A 25,494-nucleotide genomic window follows, 5' to 3' on the forward strand; every position below is an offset into this window, starting at 1 on the left:
TCAAGGTCAGGAGCAGAAAGTGGAGACCTGCCATCTCTTCTTTCCTCAGCTAAATCCCTCACTCACCGTGTTGAATCCTGGGAAAAGGCTGACGGCCGAGGCGGTGTCCAGCGGGATCGGGAGGAACGGCTTCATGCCCAGCGAGGTTTGGACGGCCGGCAGGGTGGGACGCACCAGCGCAGGCATGAGGCCATTTTGACATGTGTTACCTGCAGGAGGACGGAGCAAAAGGCAACATGTTGAGCAACTGAGCCAAAATCTATTTACCTCACATCCGTGAAACGCTCTTCCTATTAGATCCGTGTCATCTGCGTCATCGATATCTCCGTCGCTTCGCGTCACATTTGCTGCTTTTCCAGCTATTTAGCAACTGTGCTGCTGAGGCAGCCAAGTCAAGTCATCACACACTGGTTTAACTGGAGCTGAAGCCAGAAATGAGCACTTTTCCAGTAGGGAAGTAGATTGCAGTTAGAAGAAAAAATGTTCTTAAAGGTTTACAACCTTTAAAACACTTATGATTTTATGAAATTTTGAGAATTTGTCACAAATTCTGGAATATTTTGATCAGATTGAAGCAGAGTACCCAAAAATTATACTCGAGTAAGCGTAGCACTACAATATATTTTTACTCAAGTAAAAGTAAAAAACTATTTACTGAGTATCTGATCAAAACCTAAGATATTAAATAATTAGGAATTACATCATCAGACTGTAGAAAATCCAGAGATTTTACTCAAGTAAGAGTAGAAATACTTCATAATGAAATTAGTCAAGTAGAAGTAATAAATACAGCTCAGTAAAAATTTTCCTAAAAGTACATTTTTTCCAAATAGTAACTCAAGTAAATGTAACTAGTTACTACCCAACTCTGATATTGATAGATGTGACATATTGGACATAAGAACTATAAACCATGAACTCTATGGTGAGCACAGGACCAAGCAAAAGACAGCTAGACCACATGATACTGCCACCACCGTACTTCACAGTTGGGATGTGTTTTCAACCTTATAATCTTCCCCCTTTTAACTCCACTTGTTTCCTGTGTTTTTCAAAGTTGATTTTCCATTAATCCCACTGGTTTTAAAACCTTTAGATGGTGAGAACTGAACCCTCAGAGCCACATAAATACAGTTACAAAGTCGGCCTTCTGTCCCCTCAACAACACTTCTAGGATTAAATCACTAATGTCTCAGCAAGATCTAGAGAAACTCGTCCATGTATTCATCTTTAGTCGTATTGATTACTGCAATAGTGTCTAAAAACATCAATCCTCCAGCTGCAGCTGATCCAGAACGCTGCTGTTGGTGTTCTGACTAAAACCAGAACATAGAGACCATTACCCAGTTCTGAAGTCCTTACACTGGCTCCCTGTAGCTCAGAGAATAAACTATAAAATACTGCTGTTTATAAATCACTGAACGGCTTAGCACCACAATACATTAAAGGTCTGCTGTTGTCATAACAACCTTCCAGGCTGCTCAGGTCTTCTGGTTCTGGTTCTGCTTTGCATCCACAGAACCAGAACCACACTGTATTTTTGTCCACAAAACTTTACTAAGTGATTTTGTCAAGTTTTAGTGCAAATATCTTCGTACACTTAGAAGATATTTGTACACTTAAAATAAGACTTGGTAAGGTTTTGTGTTTTTGCAGTGTAGACACGAAGAAGCATTCAGTTTTTCTGCTTCTCAAATCTGGAACAAACTTCCAGAAAACTGCCAAACAGCTGAAACACCGAGATCCTTTAAATCCAGACTAAAAATCCCACCTGCTTTTGATTAGCAGTAAGTGGAACATTGATCAACATATTTCACATTTATTTCCTTTATGATGGTATTTGACAAGATATAATGCTTATTGCTGGTTTCACAATCGGTTACTGTATCATGTTTTTATGGTGTAAACCTTGTTGTGGAAATGTGCTATACAACAAGTCACAGAACAATTCAACGAATGACGGCCTCAAAATAAGAAAAATAAAAAGCATGACTCATGCCTCTGCAGTGACGATCTCCTTCACGACCATCGCAGCTTGTAAACACGTCTAGCGGTCGGATCATTTGTCACTTTATGCTTTTGGATTCGCTCTCAGACATCCTGCAGAAAAAAAAACTTTTGGCTTAATTGTGTTGTTTTGTCTTCTTTCAGAGACATTTGAGAGAGACCCACCAATTTAATGAAGACCAGTTCAAGGCAGAGGACTTAGAGAAACCTTTTGATTCAAAAAGCTTTGTTTACATTTCATTTTTAGCTGTACAACAGCCTGAAAAGGAAAATAAAGGCACTAATAAAACTTTTACCCCACAGAAAAAGGAAATTTGCTTCTTTTTTTCTTTCACTGAAGTTAATTTTTCCACCTGTGATCACAGGAACAGAACACATTTCCTTTTAATTTACTTTCTCTTTTAGATTTTGTGCAGGTGTGGATGAATCCTCTCGCTTTTAATGGATTCCTGTTTTATGCCAGCCTCTAATTACAACACAACTAAGCAAACAAATCTATGGAGAACACCATCTCAAAATATAATTTATACTCGACTTCGAGAAATTAATTTTTGCTGTCCCGCCAGCTGCGTTTATAAATTGGCATAGAATCCTTGAATTAATGATCCATAAATATTATGCAGTGCTTCTGGAAGTGCTCTACTTTCAGTTCTTGAGCTTTTCTGAAGGACATTTAAGGTCTAGAGGTCTGCAAATGTTGAGTCTGCAGGCCGTGACCTTTGGGAACTTTGCATCTATTGACTCTAAACTTGGGTTTAGTGCAGCGGTGGAATGTATTATGGTACCGCACTGGTTTAATGGTAGAAGCATCTGAATTTAAAGGGAAAATAACATGTAAAAATCTACTTTCTTGAGCTTTATATCATGGTATAGTGTTATTTCCTTATTAAAAACATTCCTGGAGTGTTGCTTTGATTCCTTCATATTACAGAAATCCTTTAGGTTGCAACATTTGCTACATTTTCAGCTGCTGTGGTTTGTTTTCACACTGCACTGAGTCAAACGAATCAAAATTAAAAACCTGTTCCCCTCCTCGCCTGGGGTGGCGCTGCAGCAGAAGGAGACAGAAGGAAACGACATGAAAATCTTCCTTCTTCACAAAATATAAACAAACATGGAGTAGCGTCAGATGTTAGCAGGATTTCTCTTTCTGCGTTTGCTAAAACACCTTGAGCCATTTCTCCATCTTGTTCTAGACTCTCATGTTTGTTTAGGTGGTTTTTACCCAGAATGCTGTTTCTTTTTCATCCAGTGGGTAGAGAATCCAGAACGTAAGAGTAGAAATATTTCATAATAAAATTACTCATGTTGAAGTAATAAATACAGCTCAGTAAAAATATTCCTAAAAGTATTTTTTTTCCAAATAGTTACTCAAGTAAATGTAACTAGTTACCGCCCAGCTCTGATTTTGATAGATGTGACATATTGTATATAAGAAAGAACTAAACAATGAACTCTATGATGAGCACAGGACCAAGCAAAAGACAGCCAGTCCACATGATACTGCCACCACCGTACTTCACAGTTTCAATGTGTTTTCAATCTTCCCTCTTTTAACATTTCTCAGTATTGGCTCCTGTGTTTTTCAAAGTTGATTTTCCATTAATCCTATTGGTTTTAAACCTTTACATGGTGAAAAATGAACATCCAGAGCCACATAAATACAGATACAAAGTCAGTCTTCTATGACCTGATGAACAACTAGTTCTATTGGCAGATTATTTCACTTATAATATGGGGAAATGTCATATGAGTGAATTTACCTGTCAATGAAGCCAGTACTTTTTCATCAATATTAAGGTATCATATCAGTCTTTAAATAAGACTACTTTAAATAAAGTGTTGCCAATGTTTCCAAATTGGTTTCTTCCAATAGAAAACATATGAAACTTTAGCAAAAACTGCAGGTGTGCGTCTGTGTCAGGTTAATTTTTGGTTAAAACTGGTGGAAAATCTAGAAATTTTACTCAAGTAAGAGTAGCGATACTTTCAAATAAGTAAATGTAACCAGTTACTACCCAACTCTGACTAAAAGTCCATGCTATGTGGACAGAAGTTACATTTTGGGGTAATTTTATCTTTTTATAATTGATTTGAAGGTGAATTCAGGTTGAAAATATTTAAACTTTTTCCTAAGAGCAGGTTGGGTTAGCAGGTGGAAAGTGCATTTATTGTTTTTTTTCTCCGAAATCAGATGCTTGCTGAGGTGGAGCGGCCCCACAGCGAGTCTTATGAGATGATTCAACAGTAAGAGAGGTCCAGGCCACACATCTCTAGGAAAAACAAAAGTAAATACTCCAGTTTTATTATCATGTGAGCACGCCACGCCAGCAGAGAGCTTTCCTAACCACGAGCTGGAAACAGGACAGGGCTGATTTCAACACGTCAGGATTGAAAAGAAAATGGCAGAAAAAAAAGAGAAAGAAACTGCCCCTGCGTTCCAAAACATTAGGAGTTAAAGAAGCTATTTCACAAAGCTATAATGAGAACCAGAGGGGAGATTTTTTCATTTTTATCGCTGCATAACAACAGCGAAAACCTGAGCCAGCAGGCTCAAAAGCGCTGGCATCAAACCAGTGTCATGAGACAAATAAAAACAATGTTTGCCACGTTTCAGTCCCCAGGCTGTGGTTAGGGGTAAATAAAAAGCAAAAGTCATAAAAACAAGCAGAGAATTGGGAGAAGCCACAAACTGCGGGGCCTTTTTTGTTTTTTTCTTTCCTTCTCCATCTTTTGCTGCTTCCTCCAGCCACCGGAGCGCTGCCATCTGTTGGAAAAAGCGCACATGCGGCCTTTCATGTGGAGGCACGTTCCGGTACCAACTTTAACAAAGTACATACTTTGATCCGTCTGCAGGGATCAACCGTCGCCCGACATGCCGGCCTGACGTCACCGCTCAGGATCGCCTCACCTTGCTAACAGCCAAATGAGCCGTCCGTCAGAGCGAGGCGCGTAGCCAAAAGCGGATCATCCAAACACAGCCGTGCTGGTGTGAGAAGTTCATCTGCAGCGCTCTGACATGTGGATTTGTTTGACGGGGTCGTGTTTAGTGTACGCACTGACAGATGGGATCTGACAGGCCATCATGGCTCAGGTTTGGGGATTTTTACTTTTTCCCCTTGACCTGCAACATCATCACATGAAGCTGATTTGTTCCACCGGAGAACCACAAGAAGTCAAAGTGAAGTTTAGTTGGTTTTTTTTCCTCTGACACTCAGGACTGGAGAAACACTAAAAAAAAAATCTCTAATTTACAGTAAAATATCAGCAGTTGTGGTTGCCAGAATTTTATTGTATATTTACAGTAAAATCTATACCGTAAATATACTATATAAATATACCACATTTATACCGTATATCGGCATACAGTAAATTTACCGTTTACGTAAACGGTAAATTTACTTTATATTTACCAGAAATATACGGCAAATGGTACCATATACAGTAAATATACATTATAGAGTACAGTATACAGTACTGTTAATTTATATACTGCCATTGTACAGTGCATACATTGGTAAAATGCGTTCAAATGTGCTGGAACTCAGCTTGGGGTTGCTAGGTAACGGGCTGGGCTTCATTGGGGTTGCTAGGTAACGGGCTGGGCTTCATTGGGGTTGCTGGGTAACGGGCTGGGCTTCATTGGGGTTGCTGGGTAATGGGCTGGGCTTCATTGGGGTTGCTGGGTAATGGGCTGGGCTTCATTGAGGTTGCTGGGTAATGGGCTGGGCTTCATTGAGGTTGCAGGGTAATGGGATGGGTTTCATTGGGGTTACTGGGTAATGGGCTGGGCTTCATTGAGGTTGCTGGGTAATGGGATGGGTTTCATTGGGGTTACTGGGTAATGGGCTGGGCTTCATTGAGGTTGCTGGGTAATGGGCTGGGCTTCATTGAGGTTGCTGGGTAATGGGATGGGTTTCATTGGGGTTACTGGGTAATGGGCTGGGCTTCATTGAGGTTGCTGGGTAATGGGATGGGTTTCATTGGGGTTACTGGGTAATGGGCTGGGCTTCATTGAGGTTGCTGGGTAACGGCGCAGTGCCTGCTGATTTGTGACGGTACATTCCAAAGGTTTTTTAAATGACTCATGTTCCACACAACAAAAACTATTAACTTACTGTGAAAAAATGGCTGGCCGTTTTTTTAAAGTACTTGGACTGAGTTGTAGAAGCGATAGAAACCAAAAGGAAATAATAAAAACATTTAATATCTGAGACATCACACCATCCTTAGTAAAAAGTGTGATAGCTGGAAGTTACCAGGTTGTTTATACTTGCACATAATTGTTTGAACAGATTAACATGGCAGCTTCAGACATCTGGAAATTTTCCCCAAAGACGAACCAGACTTGTGGAAGTTCACCATCATCATCACCACCAGAGCTTACCCAGTCAGAGTATATCTTTATTGATCAGGTGTGTCTGGTTTGGGAGCGCCAAATGTAAAAACAGGAAGCAGATGCTTTGTTCTGAACAAGCTGCAAACCTGGAGAATGAACGATGCAAAAACACAAAACTTTACCAGGTATTTTTTATCTACTTTTTACTGAAAATATATTAGTACACTTGAAATAACTAACTTACAAGTAATATTTCTGCAAGACATATGAGCTTGTCTTATGTAAATATTTCCTTAATATTGATTTAAAAACAGCACTGGTTCCACTGACTTATTTCACTTATAACAAAACATTTTCTCCATGTTAAAAGTTAAATAATCTGCCGGTGCAACTAGATGTTTTTCATCAGCATTAAGGAATTATTCACTTAAAACAAGGTTCAATATCTTACTGAAAACTTACTTATAAGTTAGTTTGTCTTATTCCTAGTGTACTAAGATATTTGAACTAGAAACTAGACAAAAATACTTGGTAAGATTTTGTGTTTGTACAGAATTGTACCAGTGTCTTAATGCTACATATTAAAAAAACAACTCAAGGAAGGTGTTTGGATCAAGTTCACATCACACACCTGGTAGCTGGTTGCATCAAGATTGAATTAAAATTCACACCATAAACTAATCGCTCTACAGTTCACTTTGAATCGTACCAAGACTCCAAAATGCTTCATGCAATAATTTTAGTCCGCAGTCTGATGTGACTGCTGTGCTCACATCTTCACAAACGACCCACACCAAAGGGAGAAGTAAAACAGTTTGTTTTAAATAGACTAAACACCTCATGTGTGAAAACACCCTAATTTGATACACGCTCTGTGTCATTCTCCATCTGGAACCCAAATTGTGACTAAGATTTAGCTTCAGTCTTAAGACGTTTCTTCAGTGTTTCCATTTAATCTTCTTTCCTCATGATGCCAACAATTTATTTTCTGCATCGACATACAACCTTCTTCCCTTTCTTAACAATGTAATGATAGTCCTTTTGGTCAAATACTTCAATTTTAGCTTTATTGGACCACCTCTAAAAATAGTACACTTGTAAAGCACATCTTCAGACTTGCTTCGTTGTGGAAAATGACGCTTTTATCAGCTTCAACTATAATATTCACAACATTTTTACTTTTGTTGTAGTGTTCATTTGACTATTTCACACTATGAAAACATTAAAAGTGATCCATTGTGCTTAAAAAACGAGGTAGGTTGGATCTCTGCGTGATATAAAACATTTTCATCACATTTTCCACACAAAGTCATTCTTAGATAAAGAGATTTAATCAGTTCAGTTCTGCCTAATTGGGGGCGTCTCATCTCTTTAAATCCAACCAACAAAAATGCAGCAAGTGGTTTCTGAATGGTGAATCAACAACCAACCAAACAGTAAAACCAGCTGTTGGAACTCAGCTTGGGTTGCTAGGTAACGGGCTGGGCTCTACTGGGGTTGCTAGGTAACGTTACATTCCAAAGATTTTTAAAACGGCTCATTTTCCACACAACAAAAAACATTAACTTACTGTCAAAAACAAATGGCTGGGTGTTTTTGTTAAAGTACTTGGACTATTTTTTAGAAGCAATAGAAACCAAAATGGAAGAATAAAAGCACAGATCTCCTTTAACATCTGAGACATCACACCATCCTTAGTGAACAGCATGTTTATACTTGCATATAACTGTTTGAACAGATTAACATGGCAGTCGTTGACATCTGGAAATTGTACAAAAACAAACAAACAAAGCTTACCCAGTCATAATAATGTCAGTATGGATGAACTTATGAATAAAAACAACAGTTTTGACTCTTCAATTCTTCCAGAAACTCCAGATCTTAATGCAATAGAGATGATAAAGTATCGCTATTTTTTGCAAAACAGACTAAAGCTAAAGGCTTGTTTTCTTCCATACCACACAGGATTTTGTTGGTCTGAAAAAAACCAACAACATTATTAAGATCCAATCTTTAGAGGGAACGCATTTTAGGCCTAAATGTCACAACAATACATTCCATAACTGCTGACATGTTTCATTATGGCTTCCGACTGAACCGTGGTCCTTCTGTGTCTAAAAATCTGAGCCACTGGTAAGTATAGATGTCAAATCAGTGTAGCGTAAAAAGTACATTTCCCAGTGGAAAGTGGTGGTGTTAAATTTTACTGTGGTGCAGAAAATCACATGGTTAGCTTGAAACAAACCTCAAATTTGTCCCGTTTGACCAAAACAGGAAGGAAAGTTGCTGCCACACAGTTTCTGTTCTTGCCACGAACTTGTATGTCGTTGGATTGAAAAACAAATCGTATTTCCCAGGCCACAAGTCACACTTTATTCATAGTTTGGCTGGTTCTGCGACTTATACGTGTTTTTTTCCTCTAAATGACGCATTTATTGACTGTTGCATTAAATGTTAACTCATACTGACGGACATGAACCAAGCATTAAACATTACCATCTGCAGCCGCAAAGGACAGCTAATCAAAAAAGAAAGATGGCTGGAGGAACGAGTCCACTCATGAGTGGACTCGTTCCACAGTTGGCTGCAGAGGGAGGCTCATTAGCAGAGGTGGGTAGAGAACCCAAAAATTATACTCAAGTAACGGTAGAACTACTTCAACATATTTTTACTCAAGTAAAAGTAAAAAGTAGCCGTCCAAGAAATTACTCAAGTGAGAGCAAAAAGGTATTTGGTGAAAAGAGTCTACTCAAGTACTGAATAACTGATCCAATTATTAATCATTTAATATTAAAAAATTACATCATCAGATGGACCAAAATATAAAGTTAAGTGGAAATTTTGGTATTTTAAGGACAAAAATAAAAATAATTTATGTAAGTAAGCAAAAAAAAAAAGAAATTCGGCTGGCATCAATATGGCATGAACAATGTGTTAATGTTATGGCCAAATAAATAACTGTTGTATTGGGGTGAACAAACTCCTGCCTAAGATCAGTAGCTGTTAGCGATCAGTAGCACACTGCTAGCAGATGTTTGGCGTACTACGAAGCAGAAAACTGACGTTGTTGTTTCTCCCTCCATCCAGTGGGCGGCGCAGGTTGCTACAATCGATAGCAGCCACACAGGCACACCCGTAGAAGGAAACAAACGCACCCATTACAACGTTGTTACACTGAGTGCAACTGAGCCGTGCACTGAACCTCTGTTAGCTGAGAGGTTGCCAGGCAACAGTACTTTTCTATTCCAAGTGCAAGCAGAAAACAATTTGCAAGCGAGCGGAGAGGTTTCCAAGTGGAGATTTGCTCCAAGCAGAGACAAGTTCTGAGCGCGAGGAGAAAGGTTTGAGAAAGCACAGTGAATATTTGAAAGAGAACAAAAGTTTTGAGTACAAAAGATTGAAAATTACCTCATAAATGCAAACTCAATGAGGTTTTAGCAGATAGAGCACTTGCATAGTGTAGCCTGAGATTTTATAGAGTTATTCCTTGGGTGACTGTGTCAGACTTGGAGTGCCAGTTGGGTAAATGGTGCACATGTGCCTCATACATTCGGTTTGACAGCTCTGGTTCCTGTTCGGTGGAGGTTTTCAACATGTTTAAGAAATTAGTGTTCGTGTTTATGTCTCTATTATGTTTGTTTTCTTTGTCTTTTGGTAGGACAGGCAACACAACTCTCATAATCTAGCCAACATGATTAAACACATGAGCGCATTCCTGCAAGTCTGCAGGCCTAAACATCTGTCACTACTAAAAAAAAAGGGGGACTAAAAAAATAAGCCAGAGAAGGAAGACGAGTGACTGGGTTTAAACTAAACTTTAATCCTGAAACCAAAGCGCTCAGCCCACGTCGTACTACTCCAACTCTCAAATAAGAAAAAAAAACAAAACAACTTGATTAACGGACTGCCACTCAGTCAAGAACTGTCACGCTTTTGAGAAAGAGTTTGGACATAAATTTTAATAATGGTTGCTTTTGGACTGCAGTCCTGTTGGTTTAAAGTGGGCTCCATAGCAGAAGCTGTCATCTACTCTACATCGAGGGTCTGCAAGTAGAGTCGGTTTGTTCTGAGAGGTCTGCGGGTCACAGTCATTAAAATACCTCTCAGAAGTGTTTCTGGAGCTGTTCGCTTGTTCCGTCTGCAGCTTTGTTATGTGGCCTATTTTTCTGTCACGAGCACTTATTCCGACTTGATGAAAACAAAAGTAATTGAGGCGAGGCAAAGCAAAACAAATAGAACGCTAAAGGTCAATTGAAGAAGAGGTCTCTGGGTAGATGTCAGTATGATACCCACCAAACGATTAATTGCACAGTGAGCACTGTCTCTCGCTGTCAGCCTCCCATGCAGGCACCAAAAATACAACCAATAAATGTGACATTCATGGGGACCAGGAATTTAAATGTTTGTCTATGCAAATTTTAAAATCAAGTATTTTTGGTCTAGTTTCTAAAGGTAAAGGTAAAGGTAACTACTTATATAGCACATTTCCAGCAACTAGGCAATATAAAGTGCTTTACAGGATTTAAAAGGAAATACAAACAAAATAACAAACCAAAAGAAAGAGCAAAAGAAGAAAAAGCTAATAATGTTGATCCAAAGTAAATAAACTAGATACTCCTATTCAGAGTTGGTAGAAAAGTATAAGTATAAGTAAGTATCCTCTGGTCTAATTCCTTTTCTGGTTTGGAAGAATAGGAGTCTAAAATGTAGTTGCTAAGGTAGTTTTTCTAGTGCAAATACTGTATCTTAGTACACTTTAAATAAGACAAAGCTAACTTTAAAGTAACTTTACTTCAATTACTACTTATTTGATGAAGAAATATTAGTTCCACTGGCAGATTATTTCACTTACAACCTGGGGAAATTTCCTTGTAATAATCTACCAGTGGATGAAGTAGGATTATTTTAGAAATATTAAGAAACTATTTACTTAAAACAAGCTAATATATATTGCTGAAAAGTTTCCTGAAAGTAAGTTTTTGTATTAGATGTACTAAGATATTTGCACTAGAAACTAAACCAAAAATACTTGGTAAGATTTTGTGTTTTTGCAGTGCATATATTTTACACACATTTTACTTTTAGATGAAAAGCAATTGTGTCTTTTCTATAAAGAAAAGCTACTAAAGTCCAAAGAGAAATAAGACAAATTTAAAAGATTACAAGAAAGCCACACTCTTTGGAAGGACAACATAAATAAATTACAGGTAGTTTGCAACCCTTTCACAGTTCTGCAGACAGAAACTCTAATCATTTATTAAAGTAAAAGCTATCACAAAGCTCCACTAATTACCAGTGTAAATAAACTGGGAGAGTAATTATTGGTACCGGTGTCACATACATTTTAATACCGTTCGACACACAGTTTCGGTAGACCTCCCAAGACGGTATTCTCATTCTCAACATGCCACTAAAACAAACCTGATAATCCCACAGTAAGCCATCTCCATAAAATGAACTGTAATTATGTATAAATAACAGCTAAAGAGTCATGTCCCCCCCAGGAATTGCTGAATTATGGAAAATGAACCTCAGAGGGCAGGAAGAGGTGCATTTGCACCCATCAAGCTTTTGAGACACCGCTCAAACGCCGTGACGCTGGACATGCAACGCTTTCACTTCTTCGTCATCATGTCAGCTGATATCCGGCTGCAGGGCTTTAAATTAATAAAAGCAACTCCGACGAATCAAATTAAACACAAACCAATGGGTGCACTTCTTTGTTTTTAACCTGAGGCTCTTGGAGACGCGTGCGAAGCCCCAAAATGTTCAGCTGCAGAACTCAGATGAGATCTGACAATTCGACACATTTGAATGAGATTGAAACTGATTAAAGTTTTTTTCCCTCCACTAGCCTTTGGTTATTTATTCTTTTTGAATCTGTGCTAAATGATGCATCACATACAGTGTTGTTAAATGTTTAGCAGCGACTATCAATGCATTGCAAAAACAAAATCTTACAAGTATATTTGGTCTAGTTTCTAGAACAAGTATTTTAGTACTGTTGAAATAAGACAAACCTAACTTACTTTTTAGAAAGATAAAGTAGCTTGTTTTAAGAGAAAAATTCCTTAATATTCATGAAAAAATAATAGTTCCATCATTCACTTAGAACATGGGAAAAATGTCTTGCTATAGGTGAAATTTTGACCTTCATCTGAAAAGTGAAAACAATTCGAAACACTGCAATAATTCCTTAATTTTGTTAAAATAGTTATAATAATCCACTAGGGGATTTTTATGAGTTATAAGTGACATAATCTGTCAGTGGAACTAGTACTTTTTCATCAATTTTACTTAAAACAAGCTCACTTATCTTGAGCTGAAAAGTTACTTCTAAGTTTGTTTTGTCTTATTGCAAGTAACTGAGACATTTGTTCTATAAACTAGACAAAAATACTTGGTAAGATTTGGTATTTTTTTAAGTGTAATCATCTTTTTGGTAATTTTCTGTGTATTATTTCAGGTATATTATCAGAAGTACACAGATTAGGTTTTGCGAAGGTATCATAAAAGTTGCACTGGAATTATACAATGAAGAAATGGTATAAGTGCAGTAATCTGCCAATGGAACAAGTACTTTTTCATTAAGATTAAGGAATTATTCACTCTAAACAAACTTCCATATCTTGATGAAAAGTTACTTCTACGATAGTTTGTCTTATTTCAAGTGCACTAAGGTATTTGTGCTAGAAACTAGACAAAAACATTTGGTAAGATTTGGTACTTTTGCAGTGTATTTGTCTTATTGGTAATTATTTCAGGTATATTGTCTCAGAAGTGCACAGATTAGGTCTTGCTACGACATCTTGAACGTTATAAGTGAAATAATCTGCCAGTGGAACTAGTACTTTTCATTAATCTTAAGGATTTACTCTAAACAACCTCCTATATCTTGAGGAAAAGCTACTGCTATGTTAGTTTTGTCTTATTTCAAGCACACTAAGATATTTGTGACAGATACTAGACCAAAATCACTTGGTAACATTGTGTTTTTGCAGTGTGCGCCTCCAACTGGAGCCGTCCTCTGAGCTGCCCTTCCTGAAGGATCCCCATATCTGGGCTGCAGTGGGTTTTTTTTTCCTCCTGCGGCGGGGCTTCGAGAGAGCAGGAAAGTAAAAATGATGTCTGGAAGACGCTGACTGGCATTAATAATTAATCATTGGCGCTGGCTCCCTCCCCTCCAGCTCGTCTTGTTGTCCTGAACCTGCCGGCTGCCCGGATAAGATCTGTCTGGAGAGGCTGAGAGTCCACACTGGCAAAGCCACTCGTAATAAAAAGAATGCTTTCGCGCGGCACGTCCATTTCCCTCAGCAAATACAAATCCAATTATTAGATAAATCTGAATTTCACTGAAGCTTATTCGCATGCCGACCACGTTCCTGATGTGATTAATGCTTTTTGTGTTTTTATGCAGCTTGCTGATTGTATTCGCTGACCCTTAACATGCTGTGAGATCAGTGCTTCCCTTCAAGCAGGGGGGATAAAATCATTTCACCCCTATTAAAACGAACAAAGGGTGGATTTAAAGCATTCTGAGAGCTACACTTTCACAAATTTTCCAATTAACCTTTACAAGATAAATTTGGCTTTTTAAAAATTTTTCACTCTTTTGGCTCCATTCGTGTCTTGTTAACGTACGGTAGCTCTCGCTGCCATTATGAACGAAGCTTACCAATAAACACAGATGTCTTTAAATCGGCTCCAACAATCCCTGGACGTGTTTCCTGCAGAAACTAAAAGAAAGTCTTGGGCTGATTTCCTTTGGGGTTTCGACTCAACCTCAACAGCCTACAGAACTCCAGAACCTGATTAACATTTGTCGACCCTACGAAGCCAAACACATCAGTTTTGAAACACATTTTTCAGATCCCACTTCAAAATAAGCACTTTCCTCAAAAACCTACAGTGGTGGAGAAAGTAGTCAAACACTGTACTTAAGTAAAAGTACAAATGAACAGACAAAAATATACTCCCTGACTCCGCATTAACATTTTTGTTTGAGTAAAAGTAAATACTTTCTTTTAAAAATACATAAAGGTGGTCTATTACGCTTCCGTAAACAGGTTAGGATATTTTTATGGGCCATACAAAACATGTTCATTACATTTTTTTCATTAAGAAAAGGCATTTTCCAACACATATAGCGGTAAAAGCAACTGACCAAACGTTCCGGAACTCAGCTTGGGTTGCTAGGTGACGGGGCTGGGCTTAGCTGAGGTTACTAGGCAACGGGTTGGGCTTTTCCAGAGTTACTAGTTGGAAGGGCGGGGCTTGCTGATTTGTAATGTTACATCCTGAAGGTTTTTGAAGCCAAAATAAACATGAACTTATTGCCAATTAAAGTGCTTGGACTGTTTTTAGAAGCAGTGGAAACCCAAATGGAAGTATAAAAACATGTAAAATATGACTTGCAAAATACTTTAAAGTATCAAAATTAAAAGTAATGCAGAAGTCTAGAATATCATCAAGTGTGAATACATATGTATGTTTTCTTTAACACATCAATGTTACTAAAGTGGTGTGCCATTTTAGTGAACAATGCTGCAGATAATGCATGTTTTTATTGAGTTAACACTCCGTGACACAGTTTGCACTTCGACTTGTGATTCTGAGCAACAGAATTTCAGGGATGACCTACAGAGTAAAATGAGTAATTGTACCTTTGAAGGTTTTTATTTAACAGAAAGCAAAACTAATGTTATTTTAACTGCAGTTAACAAATTTAGGTAAAAGTTGTCCGCCTGAAAAAATGGGTTTTAGAAAAGTTTTCTCCTAAGGAAGGCAACCACGCTAGCCTAAAATCTCTAAAAAGTTTAGGTAGGGCAAATTTTTTTCACGGAGCTAGAGGTTTTGTCAAAGTGAATGAAATTATGAATACTTCTTAATGCCAGTAGCTTTCACTCAAAAGCATTCAGGAATCTTCTAAAATGCTAAAGACGATTGTATATTTTTGGCATCACTGTGAATCCGTACATAGAAGTCAACAATAGTCTCATCAAATGAAAATTAAAATGTGACTGTGGATAAGAGATTCCCTCATAATTTGTGTAACTTCTGCAAATTGAAGGGTACAGATATGTTTATAAAACAGTTATAATTTAAAAAATGTATGTAATTTTCTGACTCCTATTTGCTGTTTCAACGTTTTGAGGGCTCGTCTGCTCGCTCACAGTTTATTTATGGTAACTTTTTGTTGTGTGAAATGAGAAAAGTCTTTCTCTGATCTGTTTTCCATTTTCTCCAAGTTCTTGGGCTCCTGTTTCAAAGAGTTCAGGGGTCAGGTATAAATCACTCCAACAGAAAGCTTTTAAACAGGAGCAATGCAGAGCTGGTGAACAAACAGTGTTATTAATCTTTTAGGAGATCGCATCTATTTTCCCCCTGCAGCGCACTCAGAAGTGCATTCATAAATGCTGAAACGATGCACACATCCAGGCACTGATCTTTGCCATCCTTTTGTTGTGTTTTACACCAAGCAGTAAAGATAAAATGACACAGAAACACGCGTAAAACGAGCTTCTCCAGCTACAAAAACCCATCCGAAATTCTCTTTTAGCTGAGAGCCGGGGAGTTTTCCCACTTTCCCTTTTCATCTTATGGGATTAGAAGCAGCCAAACAGAACAGCAACACCTTCACTTTCCTTTCCCCCACTTCCAGCAGTTTCACACCTGAGCAACGTCGGCAGTGGATCTCAAAGAGCCCAAGTTGTCTCTGCACCTGACGGCTTATTCATTCATAAGCTTCCAGGCCCATCTTTCCTCCCTGACCCGATACTGCTCATCCTCTGTGTTTAGCATAACAAGAGAAAATCCTTCTCCCTCTTACAAGTCACGGTCTATAAGTTTGGATCACTTTAATCCCTGAAGAAAAAAAAATCTTTCATTTAACAAATCACCCACCTCCCTTAGAAATCTGGATCCCTGTGTAATTATTCCTCCGATGTGAGCCAGCCGAGAGAAGAGTACTTGACTGGAAGCTGCATTAAGTATTTCAAAGCCTCCTCCAGTGTCCTTCCTATCAACTAATGGAAGAGGCCTTCCTCTACAGGGAATTTCAACAGCCTCCTGCTGCCAGTAACTCCCATCTAGGGTTATTGAGCAAAACCAGTTGGTTAAAGGAGATGCGTGGTATTATAGGTACGTCATCAATATACATTCACCTTTAATATGGCTTACTAGTATCAAGATGGAACTGATTTTAAGGTTATTTTCACACCTGATAGTTCGGTAGTACTTGGTTTGATCTGGGACCAAAATTGCAACATTTGTTACATTTTCTGCTGGTACGGTTCACTTTCACACTGCACTGCCTCAATTGAGCCAAACTCTTTGAAAAACCTGTTCACCTCCTTGCCTGTGGGGGCGCTGCACCGAGAACCACCGGAGGAAACACTGAACACAACTTCTTGTTTCACAAAATGTAAACAAATGTGGAGTCTCTGGTAAAAGATTCTGAGTTATTTCTCCCATTAGTACAGCGGCGTATTAGGGCCTTACTAAGAAAACATAAAATTACAAGGACAAATCCTAAAATTACAAGAATAAAGGTGAAATAATGCAAGAATAAAGTCATAATAGTTTGACTTTATTCTTGTGATTTACATTTGTTATTTACTTAGCATGGCCCTAATATTTTGCCGCATGTTAGCATTGGGCTCTCATGTTTTGTTTTGTCTGTTTACCCAGAATGCCCTGCGTTTTAGTTCATTTCCTGCTTTTGGAGTGGCCTTCAGTCCCATTTGCATCCACAATGGCATTCAAATCGCGCCACACTTCACTTCAATGGCGCCATGTTTGTAATTTTTGAAAGTGAGGTGCATAGTAGGTAAAGACAGGTGGAGCTTCAAGATCATCGTTTGAAAAATGTCTCAAATCGAATGGCGACATGGAAACATGAACGTGGCGTTCAGAAATTTATCCACTCTGGAACCCAATCTTAAAAATCATTGATTCTGATCTGCCAAGACGCCAAATCTCTGCGTATGCGCTGCTTAAACGACAAAAACTTTTGAGCAGAAATGCGCTGCTGGACGTGTTAAAAAATGTAAAAGGTTCACAGAAAATTTTAAAGCATGACGATGTAATTATGGCTTTTTGGAAGAGTTAACCAAAAAGCCATACACACTACGCAATGCTGCTCACATGTAAAAAATAAACTGTAAAGAAATATTAACTAAAATGGACAATGATGAGTAAGCATATGAAAGTATTTATTGTATTAAATTTCTTTGTGCATTTTCCTAAATCCAAATATTTTACTTAGTAACATCTGCTGCTTCGTACAGTATTTTGATTAGCTGGTTGTGATTGGTTGTTATTATTGAACTATTTACAAGGAGAACTCTGATTGGATGAAAAAGATTTGTCTGGTTGCTTTACAAAGACTTTGTGTTAACAGTCATTTCTTTTTAAATGCACAAATACACATTTTGTAAAGTTTTTAAATTATTCTTCTCAGCTGCACATTCCTTTGGATCGGAGTATTTTTATTTTTAATACCTGCAAATTATTTGATGTTGTAGAGGACAGTGATTCAATGAATCAATTATAATCCTAGCTTAATCCGTCTTTGCTATCACTTGTTTATTTTTTTAAAAAGTATTTAAAATAAATAAATAAAGTTTAGCCTGGCGGGGGGATATTAAAGCCTGGCGGGCTGCCAGGCTTACAGTACACTGGGGGAAGTCTGGATTACACAAAAAAAAGTTGGAGAAAATACAAATGTTTTGTAATTTTTGAGGATTCAAACACATGCAGGACGGAGGCAGGATCACTTTTAGGCGAACAGAAGAACTAAATCATATCATAAATTTACGAAAAGCACAGCTGAAATACTACAAGCAGTGTTTTCTGGAGTGAGACGGTGAGTGTGATAAACTAAACGCTCTGCAGCTGCGAGAGGAGCACTGCTGGATCAGCTGAGGAAAAATGACTAATTGTTATGGAATGGATAAACAAGAGCGTGGGCAATAGATCAAAACAACAAAACATAATAAAAACAAAGGAATCCACTCGAAATGGAAACTCAAATTCCTGTGAATCCTGACACAATGCAAACATTCTGGTTCATACTAGACGTCCAACTGCACTGATTGGTTAATCCTTAATGATAAATCCTCCTAATTCTACCACAGGAAATAATAATACCAGCAGTTATTTTTGAAAGGATTCACCCAGGGAGTTAATTCAGCATTTCTTTTTCTTTTTTGAAGCCCTAATGGAGTAATTTGATCTTCTCTGCAACATCTGCTCAGATCCATCTTCAGCTTCCAGAACAAGTACAGCAGCTCAGCTGGATCACGTTTACATGTCAGAGTGGAGACTCCGCTCACACAGGGAGATTAAAACAAAAGAGGTTGCCTAGGTGAGCAACTTCATGGTGATTTCCTCTAATGGAAACCAGTGTTCCCAGTCCACGGCCAGCTAGAAGGAAGGAGTTTGTGTTGAAACACAGCAGACTCACCAAAGAACATGCTGCTCTCCATGTCTCCTCAGGCTCTGGGGTTCGCTGTATTTCCTGCCAGTGTGTGTGTTTCCATGGGCAGCAGCGTGTGCATGCCTCATACACTCCTCAGAGGTGTGTGTCCGTGCATGTGTGTGTGTGTGTGTCAGTGACCAGCCTGCATTCTGCGCTCTGTCTGCTGCTTCTCTGTCTCTCCTCACTCTGGTACTCCCTTCGTTCCTCCCCTCCTCTTTAGCTCGTCCTCCTCCCTCTCTCTCTCTCTCGCTCTCTGATTCCCTTTGCTTTTCTCTTTTCGCTCTCCAGGGTGTCTCTCTACATTTTCCAGCAACAGTCTCTCTTTCTGCTTGACTCGTCCTTGTTTTATGTCACCCAAAACACTTCTTATCTTTGGCTTTTTTTCCCCCTCAGGATTCTGAATTTTTTTCTCAAAAATTTGCTGCTCTTTTAGATAGTTGACACCAGTGTTTAATGCTGTTATACTGTGAATACATACATTCTTAAATAATGTTTTTTAAAAAAGTAGGGATGCACGATATTGGATTTTTGGTCAATATCCGATATGCCAATATACTAAAACTCATTTAACCGATAACCAATACAAATACCGATATTATTTTCTTATACCTACTTACTGAAACTATATGGCTTTCTCTACTGTGGAATTAAAGTACCGTATTTTCTGTTTTTGTGTTCATGAATCAAGTTACCGTATTTTCCGCACTATAAGGCGCACCAAAAAACCTTCAATTTTCTCAAAAGCCAACAGTGCGCCTTATAGTCCGGTGCGCCTTATATATGGACCAATATTGATCCACAACAGGTCTCGCAACTACGGTTGGCAGCCGCCGACTTCATTTTCCCCCGTAGAAGAAGCGCGCGCGGTGCACACTGGGTTTTGTGTAAAGACCCCAAAATGGCTCCTATTAAGAGACACGCTTACGACGCAGAGTTTAAGCTCAAGGCGATCAGTGGAACACGGGAATAGAGCAGCAGCCAGAGAATTTAACATGAACGAATCAATGGTTACAGCGGAAGTGGATCTATATTGTGATTTAACTAACATTTGATTTACCGTAAGGGTTAGGGTTAGGGTAACAGGTCAGACTGTTTTTTACGTGTTTACTGAATCGAGGAAAAGTTCCCCTCCACTATATGTTATACCTTGCTGTTGTTCACTTACTTTACCTCGGGAAAATAATCAAACAGCTGTTTATTCATTTTGGGAATGAACGGCGTTTTCAGAACGCTGGTTTGTAATCTATTAATAAAGTTTGACTGACCTATCTGACTGTTTTGTTGACATTCCCTTTAGCGCAGTTCCATCTAATGGATGCATAACGTAACCCCAGCCTCTACTGTAGCGTCTATTCTATGCGCCTTATGAAAAAAGTTTTAAAATAGGCCATTCATTGAAGGTGCGCCTTATAGTGCGGAAAATACGGTACTCCATTATTTTTATCAATTTAGCCTGCTACCAAATGAAAGTGCTAAAAAGGAGGCTGAAAATGATAATTGATCAGCTTTGCTAAATGGTGAGTGTTTGCAAAGAAATCAACAAATTTAAATCTACTTTTTCAGATTGAAATAATGAAACATCCAACATGAATTATGCCACAGACAGTAGATGCCCAAAAAACTGGTGTGTTTTAAATTAAACATGTGATTTTACTACAGTTTGGATAATTGTGATTTTTAATAAAGAAGTTGGTAATTACCGAGAATGTTGGGAACAGAACCAGAGAATCGAACTACTAGAGACTGAATGTGGAAGTTTATTCACTGGAGAGGTGATTAAATAATGCTGCAGTGAGTAATTAAAGCAATGAGAAACAGCTGATGGAGGAGACTGAGGCACAGAAAAAAAACGGTAAAATATGTTAAAACAAAAAAAACTAATAGAGAACAAATTGACTAAACTAAACTCAAAGTTGTGGAAACACTGATAAATACTAGTGCATGTATTTGAGCCTTTATGTATAATTGTGATCATGTGGAATAGAAAAAAATCTCAAATTTAAATATTGTTATTGGAGTCAATCCACCCACAAACGCAAACCAAAATAAAAATAAAACACTTTAAACGTAGCCATGGACTCTAAGTTAAAGCCATGTTTTCACAATAATAATAACAAACATTCATATTATATTTACAACCAACCTTTCCTCTCCTCCTCTGCGGGGCGTTTTTGGCACCTTTTAGGGTTTTGCAGCTGCAGATTTACTGTGTTGGCTCAATTTCACCATTATTCTTGCTTATAAAGCCTCTAACGCAACAATGGGAGCAAAATGAAAAATATGCTGCTGTACTTTGAATTACTGGTTGTGCAACAGCATTTTTATAGTGTAGTTTAAAGACTGCTGATTCACTTTTTTTTGTTTCACTACTTGGGTTTAAACAGAAATCTGACAGATTAAAACATTAATCAATCTCCCCACATGTTTGTTTTAATGTTTGACTTAAACTTGATTTTGACTAAATATCTAAAACACTTTACTTTTGGTCTGATTTTAGCTTGTATTCTTCTGATACATAAAACTTTGAATATGTAGCAAAACTTTAGTTTGTCCCATAACTTTGGACCATTTAGAACCAAATTTACTTATTTTCAAAAGTTTGTTTTTTTCATTGAAAGAAACTAATTTGAAAAAATATATATTTTGTCTGATTTTATTATTTTTTGTTACTTATATGAATTATTGTCATTTTCATCATTAAATCACCAAAATTTCCACTTCGCTATATACAGGTCTGGAAAGCCCACTGCACTGAACCCCGTTAAAAACCTCCTGTTATTCCACCAAATATTGATTCCCGAACTCTTCCTGAGGTAAAACATTGGTATTGTTGCTTCTAAATTAATATAAACTTGTTTTCTTTGCATTATTTGAGGTCTGAAAGCGCTGCACCTTTTTTGTTATTTTGACTTGTAATTTCAGAGACGTGTTGTCGGTAGTTCAAAGAATAAAAGAACAATGTTCATTTTACTCAAACATTTACCTGTAAAAAGTAAAATCAGAGAGACTGATCATTTAAAATGACCTCTTAATTTTTTCCAGAGCTGTATTTTGGTCCAACCGATTATGTAATATTTTAAATATTAAATGATTGATAATTTGATCAGTTATTCTTTTTTACTTCAGTAATTTCTTGGACGGCCACTTTTCACTTTTACTCGAGTAAAAATATGTTGAAGTATTTCTACTCTTGCTTGAGTATAATTTTGGTTACTCTACCCTCCGCTTGTCGCATATCAGCCCCATGTTGATTGATTGATTGTTTGATTGTGAGAATTTGTGCTGCTAGCTCTGCTAGCTAACCATCTCTACAGAAATCTCCCAGCATGTGTGAAGTGTGACTTTTAAAAATAGACAACTTTCAAGCTTCTTCACTTTGTGTTTGCTCAAGTCTTACTCAACATCGGCGCTCGGCTATTTTCAGTGGAGTAAATTACCGCTTTGCGTAATGATCTTTCCTTTTTCTGGCTCCTGTTTGGTTGTCACAGTGACACAGCTGTCCGAAGGGAAGGCAGTTGAGAATTTAATTACAGATACCAGCTTGATTATTAGCTTGATGTTAGAGAAATCTGATTATAGGATTAGAGTGACAGTAACACAGTAAGTGCACTGATTTAATCAGCCTTTTTGTCTTCTGTCACCCCTTGTGGATGACACTCTTTTATTTTCTCTTGAACGCCCAGAATGCCTTTTGTTGTTGAATTTCACTCCCATCTGTCTTGTTTTTCTTTCACTTTGTCACTCTCTTTTCATAATTTTTGCTTTTTTTCTCCCACTTTTTGCCTGGCTGTAATCAAACTCAACAGGCACAAATATCAGACTGCAGCTATGAGACACGGCTGCTCGCTTTTATCTCGAGTCTTCGCAAACACACAAAGGCTCGCAGAATCTTTAGTCACAAAACAAGCCGTGTGCGTCAACTACACACGCTCGTATCTGCAGAGAAAACGCTCCAGAGACACCTACAGCAGGCTGCTCTGAGAAACACAAACAAGCGCAGATACAAATACAGATGACATGTTCATCGAAACAAATTTATACAACCGACATGCGGGCAAATTCATGCCGACAGAAAGAGGCTTATGTAACAGAGAGATGCATATAAATAATGTCAACATCAGTCAGACTGCGAATGTTTCTGAGAAATTCTGGTGGGAACGCTCAAACCATACGTCACTGAAAAGTTTAAACTGAATCTGTCATAATTTATGCAAACCGAAGGAGGACTGGTGATTATCAAAGATCCGTCACTCAACGCTACGCTACGCTACACCAGCTTTCAAAGGTTAAAGAAAACACAAACATCCCATTTATACCAAAATTTCCACATCCATAAATTCTGATTACCACACTGCAAAAACATAAAGCTATAAAGTAAAAGTAAAATAAGATTATACAACTGTATATCTTTGAAAAACATTAGTAGAGCCTTCTGTACAACTAACAAGAATATAGCAAGTGTTTTCTGGATGGTAGGTCAACCACAAAACGTTTTCTCAACTTGGGCTACAATGAGATTTAACGATGGAGAAGTGGATTTAGTGACCATTTCTATCCAAAAGAAAAAGATATAAAACCTCAGACATCAAGATATTAATATACATGGAAATCTTACAAAAGCCTTATTTTACAGCAGAAATTACAGAGGCCATCATAAGAAAGACTTTCAGTTATGCTGTGTGGACTGATCAGTACATTGTGGCGAGAGAACGCAAATCTTATTGTAAAAAAATAAACACCCTCTGTTTCCCCGAGGGGGCTCCGTACTTTTGCCTGTCTGTTTTTTGTTGCACCTGTTGCTGTTTTTGCAGCCTGATGGAGACAGAAGAACGTCAGCATGTGTTTATATCTGTCATTGAGTCAAGTGTGTTTTGTGGTCCCGTATTCCCACACATGCTTAACGTCTGTCTGTCTGGATGTTTTTTTCCCCACTCTCTCTCTCTCTCACACACACGCACACACACCCCGACTGTAACGCTGCTGCTGAAGGTCAGATGAAATTGACCGCTCCCGAGGTTTGGCGGCCGGTATCGACTACAAATAAGATACCGTCTTAATCAAAGTGATGTGGGTCTGAGCTCCACACACACATTCACACACATCTTTGTGTTCAGTCATGCAGCAACACTGCCAGCTGCATGCACTTAGGTGAAATAAAAACATGCAAATAATGACGACTAGAAGCTGTTTTTCACTCCTTTCTGATATCATCCCCTTTAGAGTCCTCTGCCTCAACTACTTTGTATTTCAAAGATGTTTTCAATTAATCCTTCATTGCCATTCTTCCTGTCTGCCGCCTCTCCTGGCGCCCTCCCACTGCGCCCAGATTTCAGAAAATAAGTTTACTGTGCATCAGAAAAGCCACCTGTCCTTGTCTCTGCTTGCTAACTTCCATCTTCCACCCTTCGTCCGCGTTCCCTCATCCTGTCGAGGGGAATGTGTTTTTTAACCTTGACTCCAGGTGTTGGTGGCAGAATGGGGCATTATTTGTCACCATAAATAGCAGTTAGCCCGCGACAGCAACTCTGCAGGAAAAACCCCGGTGCACCGCATGCAAGCGCAGCCCAAGATACTTCATTAATCTTGCTGTCACTTCAGTGACGCTTTTCATTAGTTATAGGGTTATCTGATCAACAGGGACACTCTTGACTTGTTTTTCACAAAACAAATAGAGGAAATGGAGAGAAGAGAAGCTGGGAAAAAATGGAGGTGAGTGCTAAAAACTATAATCTAACCAAGGAAATCTGATTGTCTTTCCCTTAAAATGTAAATAAAGATGCTGACCCCCTGAAAAGAAGCAGATGGTACACAAACCACCAAGGGAACATTTTATTACATCCCTAAAGATCCAGTTAGGAGGAAAATACGGACTTCTGCGATTAAACAAGCTCAGAGCGCAGGATCCCGTCATTGAATGCAAATTGAAAAGCACAAATAAAGCTAAATATGGGTCACTGATTCGTAGTCTGAAGTTTAGTGGTTTGTCGTTTTCCGAAAGTTAAGTTAATTGCTACCATTCATTCTTCTCATTGATTTGTGTGCTTCCCAGTTGCTGTTCTCAGCCAACATGGCGGCGTAAACAAACTTTGTAACGTGACGTCCAGAGCGCTATAGAGATAATAGTCAACTAATTTAGTAATCGATTACTCTAAATCGTACCATTTGCTGAAAGGACAACATACTCAGAGCAGTACTCAAGCCAAAATAAACATTTTGCATTTAACATAAAAAAATTAAAAATAAAATAAATAAATGACACAGGATATTTAAACTTAAAATTTACAAGAGACAGAGGTACAATACTGCAAAAACAAAACTCTTACCAAATAATTTTTATCTAGTTTCTAGTAGAAACATCTTAGTCCACTTAAACTAAGACAAAACTGTGTCATAAGTAACTTTTCAGCAAGATATGGGAGCTTATTTAGAGTCAATAATTTCTATTGACTATTGATAAAAAATTATTAGTTTCATTGACAGATTATTTCACTTATACTTATTTTTATATGGGAAAATGTCTTAATATAAATAAAATAATCTGCTAGTGTTGCAAGTGACTTTTTCATTACCTTTTGACCCCCCCAGCTCGGCTCGCCTTGTAAAAGACGTTTATAAACACACCACTGAATAAAAGTAAGGCATCATTTAAAACTTGAACGTTACAAAC

The 25,494-nt window shown here is 38.1% G+C and overlaps 1 protein-coding gene across 1 annotated transcript in view; it reads right to left on the reverse strand.

The window, feature by feature from the left end:
* znf385d (zinc finger protein 385D) overlaps window positions 1-19,022 on the reverse strand; it is a 97,288-nt gene extending 78,266 nt beyond the window's left edge. Inside the window, exons 1-2 of the mRNA XM_023331120.1 lie at window positions 18,813-19,022; window positions 67-209 (exon numbers count right to left, since the gene is read on the reverse strand). Of these exons, the coding sequence (XP_023186888.1) occupies window positions 67-209; window positions 18,813-18,834 (165 nt within the window). The 5' untranslated portion in view covers window positions 18,835-19,022. The remainder of the gene's footprint in view (window positions 1-66; window positions 210-18,812) is intronic.
* Window positions 19,023-25,494: the final 6,472 nt, after the last annotated feature.

This window comes from Xiphophorus maculatus, chromosome 3, assembly GCF_002775205.1.
Source record: "Xiphophorus maculatus strain JP 163 A chromosome 3, X_maculatus-5.0-male, whole genome shotgun sequence".
NCBI classification, from domain to species: domain Eukaryota; kingdom Metazoa; phylum Chordata; class Actinopteri; order Cyprinodontiformes; family Poeciliidae; genus Xiphophorus; species Xiphophorus maculatus.